Source organism: Meles meles, chromosome 10, assembly GCF_922984935.1.
Source record: "Meles meles chromosome 10, mMelMel3.1 paternal haplotype, whole genome shotgun sequence".
NCBI lineage: Eukaryota > Metazoa > Chordata > Mammalia > Carnivora > Mustelidae > Meles > Meles meles.
In genome coordinates this window covers 8,025,573-8,049,019 of record NC_060075.1, presented here as the reverse complement: position 1 = coordinate 8,049,019, position 23,447 = coordinate 8,025,573, and the positions used below count along the sequence as shown (strand labels likewise).

Genomic DNA, 23,447 nt, shown 5'->3' with positions numbered 1-23,447 from the left:
GAAGGAGGTCTATACAGAGGGAAGAAGGGGGCCTGGAATTCAAAAAGAGAACAAAGGACAAGCTCACCCAAATTGCTCCTGGGGGCAAGAAAACAAGATGTTATCTCTCTCATTTGTGTTATCTGCTCCTTTTTCACAACTCAGCAAGAAGTATAAGTTCTTTTGATAGAAATGCACACATTTAAAAAAAATGACTCTGTCTCACACATCCTAACAAAAACTCCCCTTGCGAATTTAGAAATCTCTACCAAGTTTTATTCTATTTTTGCTTTCATGTTCAAATTCCTACAATGATGGGGTCACCACCCAATTCCACCAAGTAGTTCCTTTTCCTACAGTTTGGTTCTATAAATACCACTGCCCCGAAATATTTAAAAAGTCACTCAAATCGGCTCACTAAATGTATTGTTATGTTTTGCTGTTGTTGTTTTTGGCCCTCTTTCTCTTCCCATGTTTTGTAGCAGTTCAGACTCTTAAGAGTTCTCCGTGGGCGGAGTTCTTCCTTCACACTCTGTCCACGCTCTGGCCGTTCTTTGACTGTGCTTCATCTCCCCGCACAGGAGGCTGGTTGGACAGCTTTGCTCTTCAACCTTTGGCTCTTCCCTCCATCCGCAAGTTGGCTATCTCTCAGAGACCTCACCTGCAGCGTCTGCGCATGACCAGGGGGAGCGTTTCTCCTTGCCCTTGGTTGGGGTGGGGAGGGCAGAGTATGCACGTATTGTTTGGTGTTCTCCTGATGGTTGTAAGCCTAGGGCCATATGGACTTCAAAGTTCAGTACGAACCTTTAAATTTATGCTTCCATCTTTATTCTTCTGCTTAATACTTATTTTGTTAACAACACTAGGAACACATTTGATGCTTAATAACATCTATTCGTTAAGTAGAACGGTCATATTTTTATACAGTTGTGATAAGCGAAATAATTGCCCCTCTCCCCAGTTGTCCTTATCCTGATCTGTGGAACCTTTCATTATGTTACTGTCTATAGCAAAGGGACTCTATGATTAAGTGAAGGCCCATCACATGAGATTATCCTGGATGATCTGGGTGGGCCTAAGATGATCATAGGGCTCCTTAAAACAGAGAGATGTGACAGGGAAATCAGGGAATCAAAGCAACGGAGTGTGGGAAGGACTGGCCTTGAGATGGAGAATTGGGACGAGGACAATGAGCAGGGAATGCTGGTGGGGTCTAGAAGCTGAGCCAGGGGAGAAAAGGGATTTTTCTCCCAGAGTTTTCATAAGGAGCACCGCCCTACAGACACCTTGAATTTAGCCCAGTGAAACCCACCTCAAACTTCTAACCTCCAGAACTGTAAGGTAGTTAAGTTCGTATTGTTTCGGTGCATTAAGGTTTGGTTATCTGTTACAGCAGCCGAGTGAAACTAACGCAGCAGTCCTTTGTCATTTTCTGTTGTACCTAGCATGATGTCACACAGACAACACTCATCGTTTAATGAAAATGATGAACGTACTTAGGATTCCCCACCTTCTGGCATTTTACATGCTGTGGAATTCAGTCTAATGTGTTCAGTAGTAGTATTTCTGAACATCTGAGATGTATTTACGAATATGTACCTTAATACGAGAACTTTTACTTGGGACTAGAGGTCTCAGCAGAGAAAAATTACTTTTCCAATAAATCAATGGACTTGATGAGTCTGTTTATTGCCACATCAGCCCAATTGGCTCTCCGTTCTTGGGCCTGTACTAGCAAAACTCCATCACTGCTGACAGTTCGCGCACGTCTTCACTGGCTGCCGCCTCAGCCCTTGGGCTCTGTCATCTCCTCAGGCTTAATGTGCACAGATTGTGCAAGCCCACGATGCCTCCGCTGGGTCCAGAGCTAACTGGCTGAGACTGCAGGGGAAATGCTTCCGTTAGCTCATTGTCTGCATTAAAATGTCGATATACTCAGTGTTTTTTACTTTACAAAGGGTGTGTGATTTCATTTAATCATCATGATAACTTAGTTGAAGGAGATAGTGTTGCCTTCCTTTCACAGCTGAGAAAACTAAAGTTAAGGGGAGTTTCCACATTGTAAATGCCAGAAAGGAGATTTGAATGAAAATCTCTTAATTCCTTTCTCAGTTATAAAACGAATCCAATTGCATTAGATCCAGGTGTCCTTGCCATTCTACCTCCGTGCCATTGTTCCAGATAATGTATCTCTCAAGTGTATGTTTAATCATAACATAACTTGTGCACATTATAAAGTAATGTGGAAAACACAGAAAGTATAGTTTTAAATCATCCATAATCTTAGAGCTCACAGGTAACCACGGGTACTGCGTGGGTGCGTTCATCCGAGTATATTTCTTTCCGCGTGAATTTTTATTTAGGGTTTTGTATCACAATGCCTCTTCATTATTTTGAGTAAAGTGAGGTGGCAGTCCGGCCTTATTTTATTTAAAATTTTACTGTATTGTCTTTCGGTGTCCTACCTTCCTTGTACTTACACTTAAATATCTATAAAGAATTAGCTCACCCTTCCGGAGTTAACTTTTTTCCAGGATCCGAGCTGTGCCTCTCAAACTGCAGGCAGGACCAGCAGCAGCAGCAGCACTTACAAGCTTGTTAGAACTGCAAATTCTCTGCTGAATCAGAATCTTTGGGGTGAGGCCCAGGAATCCCTGTCTTAACAAGCTCTCCAGGTGATTTTCACGCATGATACCATTTGAACTGAAATACTTGGGTTCCCATTTGTGTTGATGAGGCAAATCAGCTAGTAGGCCTGTCCTTGGTGGAAGTCAAGCAGAATTTAACTGTCAAACTTGGAAGAAAAAGAAGAGAGCTTCTTATATACCCCGATTTCCCTCATCTACAAGCCATCAGCACTTGCTTCTAAGTTACCTGAGTTAAGGTTCGTAGCCCTCGCTAGGGTGTCACTGTGCTTACTTGGATGCACACTTCTTACCATCAGATCATGCTTTCATCAGTTCTGATGCTCCTCTTAAACACCTACCGTGTTTCGAGCGCCTGGGTGGTACCGTCTATTAAGCGTCCAACTCCTGGTTTCAGCTCAGGCCGTGATCATGAGATCCTGATTTAGAGTCCTGGGATTGGGCCCCACGTTGGCCTTCCCACTCAGTGTGGAGTCTGCTTAAAGACCCTTTCTCCCTCTCCCTTTTACCTCCCCTCTTTGTATTCTCTTTCTCTCTCAAATAAATAAATAAACTCTTTAACGAAATCTGCTATTTTAGATTATATGGAATAGAAAAGAAGTATGGATATTCTAGACCCTCCCCTCAAGATAACTCACAGTCTTGTTAGGAAATAAAATTTTCATATATGAAATTCAATTAAAAAGTCAGTCAAATCCTAAATTGACTATAATCAGGTACTACAGTGCATGAGAGGAGCAGCAAATGCCCTGGACTGTACAGGAAGGTGGGTATATTGACTCAGGAGGGTCTCCTTAAGAAAGGAGGACTGTGAGGAGGACCTACAATATTAATCATTAAAAATTCCACATATTAAATGTTTATCATAGCCCAGAGAGAGTGGTTTAGCAATGGGTATTGTTATGTCCTCCAGTTCTTATTACTACATTGTAAATAAATATCTGATACCTCTTCTCCAGACAAGGCTAAAGGAAATTAGGCAGCTTTGCCAATGTTCTCTAAGTAGTACCCTGTGGAGTCAGAATTTCAGCCCAAGTTTGTCTGATTGTAGATCCCTGTTCCTTAGCATTCTTGCCTTAATAGTTAACTATGGTAGAGAAGGTTAATAGATCAAGCTGTTTGTAGTGTGTGACAGAAAAAGGTGACCCTGGGAAAGGTGCCTCACCAGTGTGTAAGTTTATGTGGGCAAGTTGCCCAAACCAGGAAACATCTGTGAGGATTTTGGAAGGTCTTGTATGTGTAGATAGTGATCTGGGATAGGATACCATGGTTACTGAAAAATCATTACATATGTTTTAACATAATGAAAATAATGTTTTAGGACCAGACTAACATTGGCTGAAAAGCTTAATTTGGTGAGAAGTGAAGAGATATTTGGGTAAGACAACCAAATACCGGATAAGGAAAATGGAGTGTTTGCAGGGGCAAAGAGAGTGACCAATTAAATATTTTAAAAAGAAGTGTGAAAGCTTTTAAAGGCAGATTGCCCAAAGGGACTAAAAGGAAAACTTTAGAATTTTAACTTGACATTATGGATCATTTTGAGCTACACACAAAAATTGCAATTATTTGGAGAGTGGTTGCAAAAAATGAGCAAGGCAGTTAGAAATTGTGAGTTTAGGTCATTCTGAACTTACCTTCTTCCTAACTACTTACCCCACCTGCTCTCCGTCTCTAGTTGATTTTAAAAACACATGAATCTGTCCCATCTACTTCATCCTTCCTCATAGTCAAATATGGAACTGGTCACCCTTCACCTGGCCTATGGCAATGACAGCCTATGTGCGCCCATGAATTTCTGAATCACTTCCCTAAAATCTATTGTTTTTCTATAGAAGTTTTCTTTCTAAAGCTTTATGTCTAATTATAGCTTCTTCCTGCTTAGGTTAAAAATCTTCCTCCCTGCCCTTCACTGCAGTATGCTACTTGACATGGCATTAAAAATTAGAGCAACCATAGTTTATTATCCAAATAAGAGACTTGAGAGATTGAAATTGGACATATTAATCATCACACTTGGATGAAAGACACGTCAGCTCTGCCTGGATTTCCAACTGCATCCCCTTCCAGGGGCAACTTATGCATGAGTAACACCAAAATAATTAGTGAGCAAACTCTACAGGTCCTTTATCTGGGGTGCTCGCATCTTTATTTGTGTTGCCTAATCCCCTGCTCAGCGCATGTAGGTACTCAGTATTTGCAGAAGGAAGGGAGGAAAAGAGGATTAAGTAAAACAAAGAATTTGAGAATTGTTTTAGCCTAATATGTTGTTGTGGACGTGCAATTGAATTTGAGGTCTAACATCTTTGGAGAGGAAACCAGGGGCAGCCCAGTGGCAGCACATAGAACATGGAAGCAAAAGGTGGAAAAGAGAGGTCCCAGAAGCAGACCTGCCGTTAATGAACAACAGTTCGCAGTGTGAATTCCAGTGCTCTTTACCAAAAGACTCGATTATCTGTGCATCCAACGATAGCTCTTTACCAGAAATAGTTCTCCGTTTTGTAAAGCGATCTTTTAAAGTCATCTTAAATGTCACTATGGAGCTGTTTTTAAAAGTCTTCCCAGTAGTATTCTAGAAATTATAACGACAAAGGAGTATGCAAATGTCCGTCTTGTACTTTCGAAAACAGGTGCAGTCACTGTGAAAAAAAGAAAATGTGTCAGGAGGATGGGAACAAAAAGAAAAACAATGGAAAAGAACTTATAATTTAATTACCTTGATGTCAGCCTTCTACACAAACTAGATGTGATGTAATTAAAATACCTGTAACAAAATGAAGCAGGGACATTCTTTCCTTTTTCCTGAAAGAAAGGAAGATTAGAAACCTCATGCTGTTTGAGGGAAATGTATACTATCTATGCAAAAAAAGGGTGCATGTGTGTATGTGTGTGTATGTATGTGTGTGTGACAAAGATTTTTTTCTTAGTCGATAGCCCAACAAAATAGCCAATATTTATGGCCTTTCAAAATAAAGTCATATCTATAAATAACTCCAGATTAAATATTATTTCAGTGATCCCTAATGCAACGGATATTACATTTATTTAACAATGTATTGATGGTTGTAGACCTTTCCCCAACTATAAAGCCATAGCAGGAACTTGCTATCTTTGTTGGGTCAGAAACGCTCATAGAGTAAGAACCAGATCATGAATTTAAATGTAGATAAAAACAGCACTCGCTGTAACTGGCGGATATACTGCTCAGTAGCGCTGGCCAGTATTGGATGTGGCTGGGACACCCATCTGGGGAGCCATTTGCTCTGTACCGTGCTCATGTAGGCTGTTCTGTTCTAGCAATCTATGAGCCTTCCTGTGAAGCCTACAAACACCTGGGCCAGACGTCCAATTACTACTGGATAGATCCTGATGGCAGTGGACCTCTGGGGCCTCTGAAAGTCTACTGCAACATGACAGGTAACTATGCCGTATTGATGTTTCATGGACATTTTCTTCTCTATGTTGAGCGTGAACAGTACCACTCAAGTCTGGTTTCTGCTGCACCATGTTCTTTTCACAACATGTAATAAGCTAAATATTGTTGCATTTGTTCAGTGAAATGGTGAAATGTATTTCTAAAGCAATAAAATCTTCTAATCTGTTCTTTATAAACTCTACCTTCTGACTTGAACATTTTAAAATACAAACATGTAGGGGGAAAACTCAGAAAGTGCAATGGAAGGGGGCAGCCCACAGGAAGAGCTGGCCCATGAGGCCGCCGTCTCCACCAGTAACCTGGACTGAGGAACTCAGTATCACTGCTCGACTGTCCACACGCTGCCCATGTCGGGGGGAGCTTAGGGACCCCTTCCGATCTTCCCCGGGCCCTGTAGTTAACAGAAGGAGGCTTTCTTTGGACGGAAATCCCATTCTGGCAGCACCCACAGCTTTCATATATATCTGGAATTTTCGGCAACAGAGGAGAACCTAGTTTTTCTTCACTTCCATATTAAATTTTGGAGTTATGAAATGAAATTATGGGTTATTATAAACTCCCACAATGTGTAAAATATACAGATCTCTAAGAACAGATTTTCTATCAGACATTAGGAATATCTTGTCCTCCAAAGTAGAAGAGTGTGAGGCATGTACCACTCACTGGCTCCAGGAGAGGACCAGCATTTGATGGAAACTCCTTAAGTATTTGATTATAACAGTAATGGTGACAGGACGCTACTTAGAATGATTGCTACATGATCTGTACACTATATGTCAGGTACCATGATAAATTCTTTACTTAGACTACCTGGATTTGCATCCCAGCTCCATCGGTCACCAGGCATATAATCACGGGCACCTTATTAACTGATTTAAACCCAATAAGCCTCAGTATGTTTATCTATAAAATGGATTAATAATAATACCTACCACATAGCATTCTTATGTAAATGAAATAAAATAATATACATATGGTTCTTCCCATATTATCTGACACATGGTAAACTTTCAATGAAGGTTACGGGGAGTAAGGTATTTTTTTTTTTTTAAGGATTAGACAGTTAAATATCTTGCTTATATTATTTAGGTAAGATTCAAACACAAGTTGGTTGGGGACCTAGTGGTTCTTAAATCAGGCAATGCTTTAGAATCATTTATGGGTCGTTTTGTTTTTGTTTTTGTTTTCCATACACACTAAATATCTCTATGCTGAAGACTTTGATTCAGTCTGTTGGTTCACAACACTCCAGGAAAGTTCCCAGGTGTGATCTAAAACAGCCCCTGTACTCAGAGGGCTGGGAGAGAACCAAGAAAGAGACAGGGCCCTCCAGGTTGGTAGGTAGCAGTTTTAATAGGCACAGGGAACTTATATATGACGCCTGTCTTGATGGCAACATAATCTTAACAGTATATGAAGATGCCTCACCTGCGTTCAGTCATGTACACCATACAGTTGTCCTCAACACCACACCACCACTACAAGTTTGTGTCCTTGGAATAGCCCCTGAGAGAGAAAAAGGCAAGTGGAACTCCATTCCAGGCTCAGGGGAAGGGATGAGAAGCCTTGGAGTCCTGGGGTCAGCTCACAGGTCAATGGGCAGTCACGTCTTTTTCCAGTGACATCCCCAGACATAGGTGCTAAGTGGAAATAGGATTGTTCCGCTCAAAAGGAGAACCCTGAAGAGCTTTGTGGGTAAACAGACCCTGTGGAGAATTTCCAGCAACATCAGGAAGCCATGCATGGCCCAGAGCAGAAGGTGGAATGATGAGGACGGGAGTGTAGTATGGAAGGTGTGTAGAGGAAATGGTAACATGGGAGCTATCTTCCCAAAAATATCCTTCCATGCCAAGAACTATGTGTGACCCAGAGAAGAAACCTGCTCATCAGAAAGCTTGGTCTAAGAGTTTACTGGTTTTTGGACTCAGTGCACTCAGGTACTCTCTTAGTTGAACTAAAATACAATCTGTGAGAACTTGATTTAATCTATAAGAATCTTGATTTTTGTTTCTCCTAATATATAAAAAATATGATTATAGTTTAAGCCAATACGCTAAATGCAGTCTGGGCAGTGAAGAGTACAGTACCACTTTCTGCAGGTAGAATATTTTTTTTTCATCATTCAAGATAGGTATCAACACTAGTGTGTCAGGGACACTGAAGGCCAGCAGGCATTCTTTGGCCTTTAACCACCCATCAGCCCTTTCTTCAGCTGGAAAGAACATGAACTTGACATCATGAGGACAGTATGGTACCACATAGCTTGGTTTGGGCTGTTGCAGTTCCAAGAGATAGATGTTGAAGAAGAGGAAGGAATGACAGCATGAGCAATTCTATGAAGTCTTGATATATCAACCACTCTATGTCATGAGAAGGTACATAAGCCTTACTTTATAACTTTTCTGGGAAAAAATAGAGCCCTCCCACATCTCAGTGGCCCAGATGTAATTTGGTATTATCACTGTTGAATATATCACAGATTTTTAAAATGGGAGCAAGACATCTTCTCTGGGGAAGAAGCAATGTCTTGGCAGTGATCATGCTTTTTTTTTTTTCTTCTTTCTACAGATGTTGTGGGATGGGGGAGAGCTGTAAGCTTGTACAGACATAGTGAAAACTATAGGGAAAGGGACCTCCCTGACAGGAAATATCTGATGTAGATTTAGGTAGAAACTAAAGACACTGTTGAAAATTACTTCTGATGTAGATCTATTCTTTGGAATCCTAAACTTCCAATTCTGTTACTAATTTAAAAGATAAAGGAAATTAAAACAGAATTAATGTAGGGCCTTACAGGAAGAAGGGAATCTCCCTTGATTTTTGGACAAGAAGTTCCTCCAAATATTCGTGACCACACTACTGTCAAGTGATGTCTCCAAGTTTTGTTTAACATTATCAAATAAGTAACTTATCCTTTATCCTCACTATGTTTCATATTGAATCATAAGGGAGGACTTGAGGTCTATCCCTTTTAGAGTGTTTTATTGTTTGATTGGTTCCATGATTTCAACCTGTTGATATCTTTTGGTCATCTCAGCTGCTTTTGTTACATTCTCAATTTCTTCTTCATAATGCCTCTTGCAAATCATCCTTATTTTCATCCCCAATTCTGAATGATAGTTTCTTTAAAAACTCAACACTCACCTACTACATGATTCCGCAGTTGCCCTGGTGGGCATTTACCCCAGGGGAATGAAGACAGAGTCACACAGAAACCTGTGCACAGAGGAGCATGGCAGACCTATTGGTAATAGCCAAAAACTGGAAGGCACCCAGATGCCCTTCGACAGGTGAATGGGTAGACAGACTTGGTACATCCATACCGTGGAATTCTCTCTGGCAATAAAAAAGAACAAACAATTGATCCAATGCAACAGACATAAATCTCCAGAGAATTAGGTTGAGTGAAAAAAATCCAATCTCAAAAGATTACGTACTGTCTGATTTTCATTTATATAACATTCTTGAAATGAGAACATGACGGACATGGAGAACAGATTAATGACTCCTGGCAGTGAAGGAGGGATGGGGGTGGGAGCGAAGTGGGCGTGGTGACAGAAGGGCAACATCATGAGGGACTCCGTAGCGTTGGACGAGTTCAGGGTCCTGACCTTACCGGCGGCAATGTCTCGGCTGTTGTGCTGTACTGCGGCTTTGCGTGGTGGCACTACTGGGGGAAGTGACAGAAGCACGCAAGGGACCACTCTGTACTGTTCATCACAGCTGCATGTTGCGTCTACATCACCTCAAGGAAAATGTTTAATTAGAAATATATAATATACACCCAAAAAATCTCAAAGATTATGATTTTTTTCACAGTCTTTGTGGAAAAGAAAATAGTGCTTAAGCATACCTCTAGGATCCTTTAATCCGGGTTTTTTTTGTTTTGTTTTTAATTTATGTGTGCACTATGCATCGGGCACTGTGCCATAGGAGGATAAGTGGATACACTAAATGAATTCCCAACTGATAGTAAAACACATGTTTAAAAAAGCAAATAAACAAGTAATTTTTCTACAAGGAAAAGTAATGGAATTCTGAGCAGTGATTTATTTTGGATGCTGGATTTTAGGTAACGCCTCTCTCTGGAAGCAAACTTTTAGCCGAAATCTAAAGTATGAAAAGAGACAAAGGACTCAAAGAGGTGAGGAGGGGAAACGAGCCCTATAATGAACACCCCAGGCTGTGAAAGAGATTGTTTCATTCCAAGGAGCTGAAACCCCCGTGACTGGAGCCTGGAGCTTGGTGAGCCTCAGGGAGGGGGCTCGAGAAAAGTTGCCAGATGGGCAAGGCCAGGTAGAAAAGTAGAAAGGAGGGTAGTGTGGAAAAAAGCTGGATTTTATGTTTTCAGTTATTTTTCAGTGCAGGGGATAGGAGATCTATGGAGAGGTTTCAAGCAGGAGAATGAGAGGGTCTTGTTTAGAACTAAACAGTTGGGGGGCGCGGGGTTGGGCATGAGTGGCAGAGTGGAAACACCAAGACCAGTTCTGGAGCTTTTGTCAAAGTCCAGGGAGGCATCATCTCCTCCTTGAACTAGAGTGGTGACAGCTGGAGTGATGAGACCGAGATGCATTCTGGATCTGTTCTGAAGCTAGATGGTGACTGACGATGATGATGATGTCAGGGTGGATGACAGGTTGGGTGAGGATGGCTAAGGACAGTCACCAAGAGTAACTCCCCAATACATGGATTGAGTAACCAGGTGGATTACATGTGGAAAATTAAGGGAAGAACAGATTTAGAGAAAATTCAAGAAGTCAGTTTTGGCATAGTTAAGTGTGAGGTGCTATATACCATCTAAATTGAGATGCCAGTTTTGCAATTGGATATAACTTCAAGAAGGATATGAGGGTTAGGGATAGAAATGTGCTAATTTTGAGCATCTGAATATATGAGAAGTGATAATATCACTCGGGTTGATGTAAACAGGGAAAAGGCGTCTCGGGAATGAGCCTTCGGGAACTCACTAGAAATCAGGTCTCTGGTGATGAGGCGGCGTGTCAGCGTGTAGGAGGAGGATGTAACTGAGAGTAAATGGAGGAAGAATGTCTAAGAGCATTTGGGGACGACTGGGTCACCCATATGGATGTCGAAGTGACTGCTTGGGTCCTAGATAATTACAAAACGTTTTGAGGCTGGAGAATGACTTTGAATCCATGCAAATGTCTATAACGAACAAGGCGATGCACCCAAATATGGCCAGTGCCAGCAGGCAGGGTGCAGGGGGCGGGGTTTGTCTGGAAGGGACCAGCCCCACAAAGGGCCGGGGTAGACAGCTTTAGGAAACCATGGAATAGACAGCTGCCCTAGACTCCAGGACCAGTGAAATCTCCCACAAGAACCGCAGGCTCATAAGCCGAGTCTTGAAGAACAAGTGGGTATTGTGGGGCCTGGAAAAGGGGAGAAGGAAAAATAGACCAACTTATAAAATGCTTTGTACAACACGCAAAGGAGTTCAGACATGGTCCTGAGGGAAAAGCCAGCTCGTGATGATGCTGTATTTTTAAAGCATGACTTTGGCAGCCGTGAATGGGATTCTCCAAAGGAGACCCAGATGTAGAACAGGGAGGGACACAAGGGAGAAAACCCCTGTTGTGGTCCAGGCATCAAAACTGAGAGCGTAAGGTAAGTGGCAGTCAGGTAGAGGAGGGGGGGTCGAGTTCGTGGCTATTTAGAAAGTTGAGGCAGCCAGGCTGTGGCTGAAAACGAGAGAGAGCTGAACATGACTGTGGGGTTTCTGCTGTGGGGAACCAACTGATGAGGTGGGCCACGGGAGGCCAAGGGCAGATTAGTGAAGGGGCGAGGCCGTCACCCAGCCTGGCCCAGCTGTCCCCAGCTGGTAGCACACAGATTCCGGGTGGGGCTGGGCATGCCTCAGGCAATCTCTGTGTCTGCGTTTCAGGTTTCCCTGTGAATGAAGTGTAGGCATTGGAATGGAAGGATCTCTTCCCTCCCTCCCATTCTAAAAAAAAAAGAAAGAAAAAGAGAAAAAAGAACAAATTCTATTATTACCATGGAACACGAAAGAAAAATATCACAGTATCCCTGCAGTCAAATCATCTAGAGGCAGAATCCTCTTATCTCAAATAAGCTTGAATTTACTCATTTCTTGGCTGAGTTTGACATGAATTGGCACCCTTCATTTTCTGTGATGAGGCAGGTGTCCTACGCTGCAGTTCTTCTTTTGACGGTCTGCAGTTCAGGGCTACGTGCTCAGAAGTTAGGCCCTAAATGACAGAGCGTCCCAAGTCCCCGGCGTTCTACTAACTGGAGAATGTGTTCCCTGATTCCCCTGTGGACCAGCAGTCATTCTGCGCAAGCCAAGGGCATGAAACGGACTCCTTGTTACCCTCCTTTTCCGTTTCCATCCTCGCTCTGAGAATTTGCTGTTGTAAATACAACTGTCGTAAACATAAACTATCATATATTTGAGTATTTAACTCTGTTATTGGTACATCTTTTTAAACACGTAAGCTTCTGTTTCTATTTTAAGATGCTTCCCAGCATCTTTTCCTAGAAACCTCGAACTTTCGGATTTAAAGCTTCATTTGGTTCTTTCCGCCTGACAGTTAATAATAACAATAGTAAATAAAGCTAGATCCAGTCATTATCCTCGAAACTTGCTCCGTATCCATAAATCAACAGCAGTGTTTTTCTCAATATTCTCTAATCAAATTCATGTTCTTTAAAACTCTCTTCGCATTCATGTTTAATTTTTTTAAATGTAAGTAAGCATCTGCACTGCCGCGCGTGAAGTCTGAAGTCCAAATCAGGAACACCTCCCGCACTCTTCCGAGCGCTCGTTTTGTAGTTTTATCAAAAAGCCATTAAGCTTGTTTACATAATTTGTGCTTTATAAAGCCCTGGGATTTAGCTGATCAAATTCTATTATCCTCTATAATGGTAAAAGCTGTTCATGTCTTTTTAATCTAATATTTATAGAGAGCTTGTTACTCAAGTTCCTGAGCACTTGCACCCAGTAATATCATTTTATTTATTATTATGCTTCTCAGAAGTTTGAGGAGGAAGTGCCGACAGCAAGGAAATGAGTCTCTGCGTGGGGTGCGTGGGTTCTGGTGGGAAGTATCGTGGACCTCCCCCACCGTCCCTGCTCGTGTACCCTACCCTCCAGCAAAGCAAAGCAAAGCAAAGCAGTCTGTTCTCTAGCGTACTCATTTTCTTAGCAGCTTACAATTTATTATCTCACCGTGAACGCCAGTCAGGGGTCTGCCACAGGTGAGCCCGTCCCCTGCTCAGGGCCTCCCAGGCTGAAATGAAGGGGTCAGCAGGGCTGTGAGCACCTCTGAGGCTTAGGATCCTCTTCCGTGTTCATTTGGGTTGTTGATAGAATTCAGTTCCTCGTGCCTTTAAGACCAAGGGTCCCATTTTATGACTGGCTGTTGGCTGTGGATTGCTCTCAGCTTCTCCAGGCTGCTGAGGTCCCAGCGGTGAGTCCCTCCCACAGCCTGGCCATTGGTGGATCTCTCTGGTCTCCAGACCGTCTTTCAAGAGCTCAGTTGATTAGGTCGAACCTACCCAGGATAATTCCCTGATTAACTCCGGTCAGCTGATTGGGGACCTTGCTTAATCTGCCCAATCTCTTTACCTTTGCGATACAGAGTGACCTACCTACAGGAGAGACACCCATCATATTCACTGATCCCCCATATTCAAGGAGTAGGGCTCACATGGGGAGTGTAGGTGCGCTGGTAGGAATCTTGGGGGCCACCTTTGCACCCCTCTTACCACACCTGGCTCCATACACCTCTGTATAGTACTTATAATTCCAGCTACGTGTATCCTCACCTGAACAACAGTGCAACATTTAGTTTGTAAAATATTAAGCCTTTTTTTAATTTGTCTAAGGGTTTTTAGTATATTGTCCAATATAGGAAATTCTGAAAATATGAAAAGCAAAAATAAAAATTGCTTACCAGCTACAGACACGAATTGCTAACAGGTTAGGAAAGGTGTCAGAGAGACTGTATTATAGAGCTGAAGCCACATTTATTATTGAGAGCAAACTGAGCATCAGCTCTATTCTAGGTAGATTACACACAATAATTCATCCATCATCCAGGACTTCACAACAACCCCACAAGGCAGTAACAATACCGACTTCCCTTTTTTCTGGTGAGGAAACTGAAACTCAGAGATACTAAGTCCTGAGCCCCCCAGCAGATCCTGGTAGGTTATGGAGATGGACGTCTTAGAATTGTGTGATTCAGAGCCAGAGTTCCTCGTCTGTGTATGTGTGTGTGTGTGTCTGTGTGCACGTGTGTGCATGTACGTGTACGTGTGTGTGTGTGTTTATAGACATCCATCCCAACACTGGTCCTCATTTTGGATTCTGGACTATGGTCTGTAATATGATCTCTGAAATGAGCACCTCTTACTCAGATCTTTTCATTATCATCATCATCAAAACTTCCTTATCCACCTCTAATTCATTATCTGTGGTTTGGACAGCATTTTTGCGGTAAACTATTTACTTCTTAATTGTCCAACTAATGCCTTGGGGTTTTTAATCAGAGAACACATTTTAAGTGAAATCAACATCTAAACCATTAGGCAATTATTATCAATTTCAGCTCTAAATTCAACTACGAGTTAATATAATTTTCTGAGAGCTTTATAGGCTAAGTTGTGTATGTCCTATCTACCTAGGTTAGTCATCCCTTAGGGTTTGAACCCGACTTTTAGGATAATTAAAATTCTATCACCAATATCTAGTTACACTGTCAATGGAACCTCTTACACTGAAATCTAAGAAAATCTGATGTGAGAATGTAACAAAGTTGAGTGGAATTATATTGGGGATCATCCGTGATATTTACTTTGATTATAGTGCCTCATTCTTCCTTTTTTTGCAAGGAAACCAGCTAGAAATGAGGACACACACGGCTCCCCTATTCTCTGTTGGGCTTATTAACATTCGCAGACTGGGCGCTGCTATGCTTCCAATCCCTCGGTGTTCCCAGATGTCATGAACTATTTCTCTGATGAATTTATGGCCTAAAGTGTACGCCTCAAAACACTGGCTTCTTCCATTTTATTCCCTCTGCTGCTCATTTTATTTTTTTCTCATCACCGGCTTTTTCTCTCCCTCGTCTGTCTCCTGCCCCGGCGCACCTCCTCTGTTGTTAACCCGCACGCAGAATAGCTCTCCTCCTTGTCTTCTCCAGGCACATCGTCTCCTCTCCGCTGACCTCTCACCACCTGTCTTTGTTCAGAAACCTTTGTAATCACTCAGCAACTCCTGCCTCACGCGCTCAGCTATTTCAGTTCCTCACAATCAGTATAAATCTTTGAATTCAATTCTGTTCATACGGCTTCAATTGAAAATCTAGGAACCAACTCACTGATCAAACACAGCCTGAAAAGAGAGCTCTTCTCTGTAACTGATTACCCGCTTGCCCAAGACTCCCTTCTGGATTCAGGCTCTTATTCCGCAGATGGCTTCCCCTGCCAGGCTTTCTTTCAAATCTCTGCATTGTGTGCCAGTCATAGTGATAGGTTAATACTACAAAAGTTCTCAAATGGTGTTTGAACCTAAATCAAGGAAAGGAGAGGAAAGCTGTAAGAGCGGGGTGAGGCTCATGCCACAGGACAGGGTGCAGAAGGGAGTGCAGGATGCCATGGAAAATCAAGAAGGAACGGCCAAAGAGTGGTCACCGGCCCCTCGGGGTCCCCTGGAGCCACCAAAATGGTACCCCACAAGCAGAGGCGCCCACCTCCAAATATTTCCACACACCTACCTTGCCAGGATTTTAAACACACTGCCTTCTGGTGCTCTAAAAGCAATGCCTTTGTTATGGGATCCCTCGTGCCTCCTCAGAAGCCAAGGCTCCTGTCATCTGTGGCGATGGAGTGTTGTTGGTGCCTCTCACATCTGGGGCCCGAGACACTCATCCAGACCACTGTAAGCAGCTCATCCGTCAGGCAGGAAGGGGAGAGAAACACCTTGGAAAATCCAATTAAGGTCAGCTCATTGCTTTGTGATCAGAAACCAGAAGCACAAGAATCATTTCACGTCCATACTAGGAATTCCTCTCTTCTGCCTGGCTTAAAGCCCTTATGTGTGGAGTTCTCTCTCCAAACCCTTTGCCTTTTTCACTTTTGTGGGTCACCTTTCATTCCTTCTGCGGAAATCTATTTCCATACCAGGAGGTTCCTGGCGATTTTGTTGGGAGAATCTCATACAGAAGCTAATTTCTTTTTTTTATATTGTCTTGGTCTCACGGATGGAACCAAGAAAGTTAAAATAAACTGCATCCAAACTCCATGTTGCTAAACTGGCAGATACTGGAATCCTCTCTCCTCGACTGACTTAAATTGGAGCCCTGAAGCGCATCCGTGCCCTACAAATGACCGCCACTCCATGGCAGGTGTCCCGTCTGTGATGAGTGAGAAAGAACGAACTTGTCAAAAATCTCATTGCGTTTATGGACAGAAGACTCTGTTAGGGCTGACCTCTCTTCTCATAATGATTGTCTCATATCCTGTTTTTACTCCTCTTTTTTGACCAAAGAAAATCAGCATTAAAAAGTGAGATTGCGCAAGATCTTGCTACACCATCATCATCATCATCATCATCGCAATCGCTTCCTCTTTGTTTGGCTGAACGTCTGTTTCATTCTGTCTTCCCTGGAACCACGCTGGCCCTTGCACCTCGAAGCCCTCTTGGTTGGGTGTAGCCTTCAGGCCGTGACAAGGCAGCATTCTGTGGGACGTCCAAGGAATGCCTTAGGTGGCAGGGGCGCGGAGGTGAGGGCAGGAAGCCACTCTGTGTATCCTGAGGCCAGTCATGCATGGAATAGAGTCTGACCTATTCTGCTCGCAGTTCTTATAAAAACTGAACTCCTCACGGGCCCACTGATGTTTCCCCTTCTCCACTCCAAACCGCTGGCTGTCTGTGTCTGGGGCATGCCGTCATCAACATGAAGCCTCGCCTCACTGCACCCCTGTCCTTGGGCTAACAGCTTCCTCATCTCTCCCTGCGCTGGATCTCCTGCTTCCCACTCTCCCCGTCTCCCTCCTCCTGGTTTCTCTGTCTCCCTCCAGCACAGCACACCCTTTGGTCACTTCATGACCCTTTACTGTGACCTACCCTTCTCTCGGGAGGTTCGAATATTCTTTTTGTCCCAGACTTTCTGAAATTTCACAACATGCCTTTCACCCTGGCAACGCCTTATACTTCTTTTTATTGTTCTGTTTTGTAATTTGGTCTTTTCTGATTTCTTTCTTCTCTCTAGACTGACTTTTCATCATGGCTTTCATCAAAGAGCTCTTTTTTTGTTCCTGGAAAGGTCCTTTTTAATGGTGTTCTAGCCTTGCTTTATGAATGCACACCTTTTCCTTGCCTCTTAAGGATAACTAACGTCTTCCTTTATTGTTTTCTTTTTCTAAATTTCTTAATTCTCATTTTTCTGTCTTTCTTTTTTTTTTCTGATTTCGAGGCCCCTCAGCTTTCCTCAGTTTCTTAATAATTATTAGCTATGTGTTTGTTATTAAGAGTGACAGAGTCTGGTTGCCTTTACACTCTACTCTGGGTTAGAGGTGCCACGTGCCCTGGGGTGCCCAGCACAGACCCACTGGAGCGCACTTGCCCTCGTGTAGTCACTAATAGCTCTCCTTTTACTCTTTCACCTGCAGATTATGTGTGCATATATTATACACTCTAACTTTAATTTCTTTAGGAGGGGAGAAAGTTAAATACCGGTGTTTATTCACCACCCTAACCTGGAAATCCTTTACTTATTTTTAATCCCTTAATTTAATACCATAGGAGCAAATAGGTTTTCAAAACATGACTTTAAAATCTGTAAATTTTCAATATCAATCCACGTGTCCCTTTTATTCAAAGGATGTCATCCTTCTAAGTGCTTGTTACTGACTCTGTATAGGAAGTTATGTGATAGATGCCTTCGTCTATATTATTCCATTTATTCCTTAGCAATAACCCTGAGACATATTAGTGTTCCGATGTTGGTGACATGTGAGCCGAGATCCAGATAGCCTTTAATATTTTCAAACAGCCAATGAGTGTTTAAACACATGATTATCTATGGGCGCTCCTATAAGGCAATTTACAAAAAGCTGTTTACTTAAAGAATATGGGTTTGAATGAGAGACTTTCTTATCTTTTAATGGCATAAATTTATCACTTTTCCCTTTTAATGGAATGAAACATTCTGAGAAACCGTTGCTCTTATAATTAAACTAATGTAAATTATTATTAGTAGTAGTATTTTAAAATTGTCTTTCCCTGGTTCTGATTTCTGCTTGACTAGAGTCTAGGCTGTGATCCAAGATGGCTGCTTTGTTCACTAATGAACCCAGCAGTGTTGTGTCGGGCGGGCACTAATAAATGCCCTGCGGTGAACAGACCTATGCCACTTGGCTCTTTGAGCAGATAGAATAGCAATACTTGGAGATAAGCAGGTAAGCTTGAGTAACCGTATCTAACTCGGTACTAGGTAACAAGTGTGAGACAAGTCCGCCCCTTCTCCAGTTAGAAGACAGATGGTTTTTAGCAGTGGGCTCAGAAGTTGTCTATACAACCCATTCTGCAAGCTTGAAAGTCCAGGCTCTTTATCACTTTACATGTTCTAGCTGCTCCATGTGTGGACTTTCTTTAAGACCAAATATGAAAACATTCCAGAAGCAGGATTGAGTTTACTTTATAAATGGGGTCAGACAACCAGAATCCTGTGATTCAGTGGATGAAGCAGAGTGATTTAAAACTCTAGCCTCAGTCTCCATTATGAAGAATGGAAAAGTAAAGTTTTCCCTTGAGTTTACTCTTTGTTCTTCGGGTGAAAGATTAGGGAGAGTCTCTAAATTATTTTCATCAACCATCTTTGGTGAATACCAGTAATTTCACCAATTTAAAAAAAAAAAAAAACCCATCCCCCATAATGTAACTAGCAACTCAGTGTATTTATGCTCCTTCACAGAATTATTAGTATTAACCGCAGTTCCAGGCCAGCTCAAACAACATTTCCCTTTACATTTTGTCTTGCTCCTTTCTTCTTTCTTATGGCCTCATTTTCAGAGCCTTACAGAATGTTCTTCCTTGGATAGAAGACGAGAGATCTGATATGACTCTAACATATTAATGTAATACGTTTCCTCCTCCAGTGTATCTCCATTTCAAAAAGAATAACAAGAGGAATCCAAATATGGGGAAGATATTCTCAAAGAAAGCACGCTCAATGCCCTTGAAATCATTCCTATCCATAGCCTCCGTCCTGCTTGTCTGTACAGAAAAATCAGGGTCCAAGTGATTTTTGAAAGGCTGTTATGTGAAGCTTTTGTTTATTGAGAGCTGGCAAACCACTATTTTTACTAACTACTCTGTCTTACTTTTGTGTCAGTATCGACTTTATAACAAGTCTTTCTTTTCTCCCTTCCCCATCACTATCCCATTCCATATACAAAAGCTAGAGGAAGGTGAGATTAGAGAAAAAAATTGAATTACATATTACATAGAAAATCACAAAGGAGCTCATACTTATTCTCTGGAAAGATAATTATCTGGAAGGATAATATTCCCAACACTCCCACTCTCCTCAAGTTCCATCTTCTGTTTGAAAGCTCTAAATTCTATTTATTAAAAGCTTTGTATTTTGCATATATAATAATTTTGGTACTTTGAAATCCTCATCTTCATTCATATTTGAAAGTAAAATATTCCCAACTCCCATACAATATGGGAATATTTCCCCCATTGTGGCAAAACATCATTAGGGTCTGTGTATCATTGATGGTTGGGGAGAGGGGGTAAGAACCCAGCTCAGGAGCTTCTGTGGTTGCTGAGATTTTTGTCGTCATATTGTTATTCATGGGTCATCAGTAACTAGAATCTTGTTCAGATATTTTAGGTTAGTAGTGGAAAGTAAAAGAGGAGTAGTGACAGAGACTTAAAAGAGCAGATTAGAAAGAAGTTGGGTTTGGAAGAGATTTATTGTTAAAACCAGTGATATTTTCTTTCCCCCATCTCAAGCCCTGGGCAGAAACCTCATAAAAAACATTTGGACGGACTGCCATGGTCCCATGGAGCATCTGACTCTGTTGCAATGTCATTAAAATGAATTTTTGGTGCCGGTTCAATTTGCCTGTAGCTGTACAGACATGGTCCTATTCATACTGATTGCTCTCCCTTTCATAGTAGTGGGATGAAGAAAAGTGGAAAACCATGTCCAAAAGTAGTCAATGTGTTAAGGTTTTCTTTTTCAATGTTCCTGTCCATGACTTTTTAATAGGCCTACAAGTCCATTAACGATGTTCCTTGATGATAATAATCATGCTTTAAAGGGAATGTTAATTTCTTGTGTCGTCATGGGAAAATATTCAGTGTGCAAATGATTCCTAAAGCATAAAAATCATGCAAATTTTATAAGTATGCAAATCCCATTTCCTTTAACAAAATTACCCAAAAAACCCACATTTATTTATATCACAGAAGTATCATTTTTGACGTAAATATAACTCTTCCACCATTTGCCTTTCATAAAGCATGTTACCTTAACATCAAATTCCACCCTAAATTCTTAGTTTCTCACAGCAATTATTTAGGAATATTGAATATCTTTAATAAATATGCAGGAAAAAATTAGTTCTGAAATATCTTACAAATCTCTCTCTTTTAACTTAATCTTTAAGTTGGCAGTTGGACTTCTCAGTTCCTTCAGTAGATCCTTAATTGATGTGGTTCATAATCCCTTTCTAATTCTGGTCATTAGCCTCTTTTTTTTTTTTTTTTTTATTTGTTTATTTACAGCATAACAGTGTTCATTGTTTTGGCATCACACCCAGTGCTCCATGCAGTACGTGCCCTCCTCATTACCCACCACCTGGTCCCTCAACCTCCCAACCCCCCCAACCCCCGCCGCCCCTTCATAACCCTCTAGTTGTTTTTCAGAGTCCATAGTCTCTCATGGTTCATCTCCCCTTCCAGTTTCCCTCAACTCCCTCTCCTCTCCATCTCCCCATGTCCTCCATGTTATTTGTTATGCTCCACAAATAAGTGAGACCATATGATACTTGACTCTCTCTGCTTGACTTATTTCGCTCAGCATAATTTCTTCCAGTCCCGTCCATGTTGCTACAAAAGTTGGGTATTCGTCCTTTCTGATGGAGGCATAATACTCCATTGTGTATATGGACCACATCTTCCTTATCCATTCATCCGTTGAAGGGCATCTTGGCTCTTTCCACAGTTTGGCGACCATAGCCATTGCTGCAATAAACATTGGGGTACAAATGGCCCTTCTTTTCACTACATCTGTATCTTTGGGGTAAATACCCAGCAGTGCAATTGCAGGGTCATAGGGAAGCTCTATTTTTAATTTCTTCAGGAATCTCCACACTGTTCTCCAAAGTGGCTGCACTAACTTGCATTCCCACCAACAGTGTAAGAGGGTTCCTCTTTCTCCACATCCTCTCCAACACACGTTGTTTCCTGTCTTGCTAATTTTGGCCATTCTAACCGGTGTCAGGTGGTATCTCAATGTGGTTTTAATTTGAATCTCCCTGATGGCTAGTGATGATGAACATTTTTTCATGTGTCTGATAGCCATTTGTATGTCTTCGTTGGAGAAGTGTCTGTTCATATCTTCTGCCCATTTTTTGAAAAAATGAACTTTTGGGACCTCCTCAAGATCAAAAGCTTCTGCACAGCAAAGGAAACAGTCAACAAAACAAAGAGGCAACCCACGGAATGGGAGAAGATATTTGCAAATGACAGTACAGACAAAAGGTTGATATCCAGGATCTATAAAGAACTTCTCAAACTCAACACACACAAAACAGATAATCATATCAAAAAATGGGCAGAAGATATGAACAGACACTTCTCCAACGAAGACATTAGCCTCTTTTTTATTTCAATTTGAATAACTATGATTTGATTAGCGGCAATTTTAATGGTCGCCAGAATAGCATTCTTTCAGACATTAGACAGAGTGTGAGTCATTTCCCACTCGTATCAAGTATCTATGTTTATTATGCTATGTTATCCCCTGGGTACAATTTTTAGAATTTTAATGTGTTTACCTAAGTTTATGTAATTGTTTATTCACTTAACTAGTATTTATTAGTGAATATTATGTGCTAGGCACTGGGGCTACAACAGAACACGTATTAGACATAACATCTGCTTGTGGGGAGCTTATAGTATTATAAATGTGTATAAAATATTTCAAATAATCTAGCAGAGCATTATATGAGTAGCCAAGTTATTTCTATCTGAGACATTGAATTGTTGAAATGAGAAAAAGTTATAAATTTTTTCAGGTTAGTATATATACTGATTTATAGCAATTTCTGATAGGTAAATCATTTATTACCTTGTCAGAATTTCCCAAACTTTAGTGATTTGTTTACCATCTTCACAAGTTTTGCAAAGCCCACAGACCACCAATTAATTAATTAAAGACGTATTTTTGTCTTTAATCAACTTCTGTTTTTTTAACTTATTTTTTTTTTAAGATTTTATTTCTTTGACAGACAGAGATCACAAGTAGGCAGAGAGGCAGGCAGAGAGAGAAGAGGAAGCAGGTTCCCCGCTGAGCAGAGAGTCCGATGTGGGGCTCGATCCCAGGACCCTGAGATCATGACCTGAGCCGAAGGCAGAGGTTTAACTCACTGAGCCACCCAGGTGCCCCCTTTTTAACTTATTCTTATCCAAAGCAACAATATCCATAAAATTGTGTGTTTAATACACTCTCTTTCTGCCTAATGTGCTATTAAAATATATTGCAGGCATAGAACAGAGCTAGTGTGATATGGTATTACGCTTCTCCAAGTCTCAGGGGTACACACACTGGGAAATTCCAGCTTAACCAAGCCCTCGTACCTAACTTAAAATCTTCTTTTTATGAAACTATTAACTTATGTGGCCTTGGAGTAAGAATTGTAACTAGCACAATCCACACATTTTCAAAATCTACTACCTTATCTAAATCCGGGGAAGGCTTATGCATGAGGACTTTCTTTTAAAAACGCGGATATTGTAATTTGGTAGTAAACGGTAGCCCTGGGTCCTCATCTGTCCGCCAGCAGTTGAGTCCTGTTGGCCCAGGTGCTCTTTATTGCCCACATCTGATCTTCGGAGGTTCTCCTCTGTCCTTCCAACCGTAACTCGGATTTCCTATACCATAATCTGTATCTATACTGTAATCTGTGTCTTTGTCCCAGAAGAATACAAGCTGCCCAGGACATTCTAGAGTGACCCCTGCTCCCAACCCTGCTAGTTCTTTACCCAGTACCGCCCTCCCTCTTCTCTCCCGCTGCCTTCCCCTTACCAAACCTACCTGCGTACCAGGAAATGATTTATAGACTTCCGCAAAACTTTGAGCTAAAGAGAATCTGCATCACCTCAT

General features: G+C 41.6%; 1 protein-coding gene across 3 annotated transcripts in view; it reads left to right on the top strand.

Annotated features, from left to right (window-relative positions):
* The window catches only part of CNTNAP2 (contactin associated protein 2), a 1,946,064-nt gene that overhangs the window by 1,241,529 nt on the left and 681,088 nt on the right, over window positions 1-23,447 (top strand). For all 3 annotated transcript variants that reach the window (XM_046020922.1, XM_046020925.1, XM_046020923.1), the window contains one exon: window positions 5,922-6,041. In XM_046020922.1, the coding sequence (XP_045876878.1) occupies window positions 5,922-6,041 (120 nt within the window). The remainder of the gene's footprint in view (window positions 1-5,921; window positions 6,042-23,447) is intronic.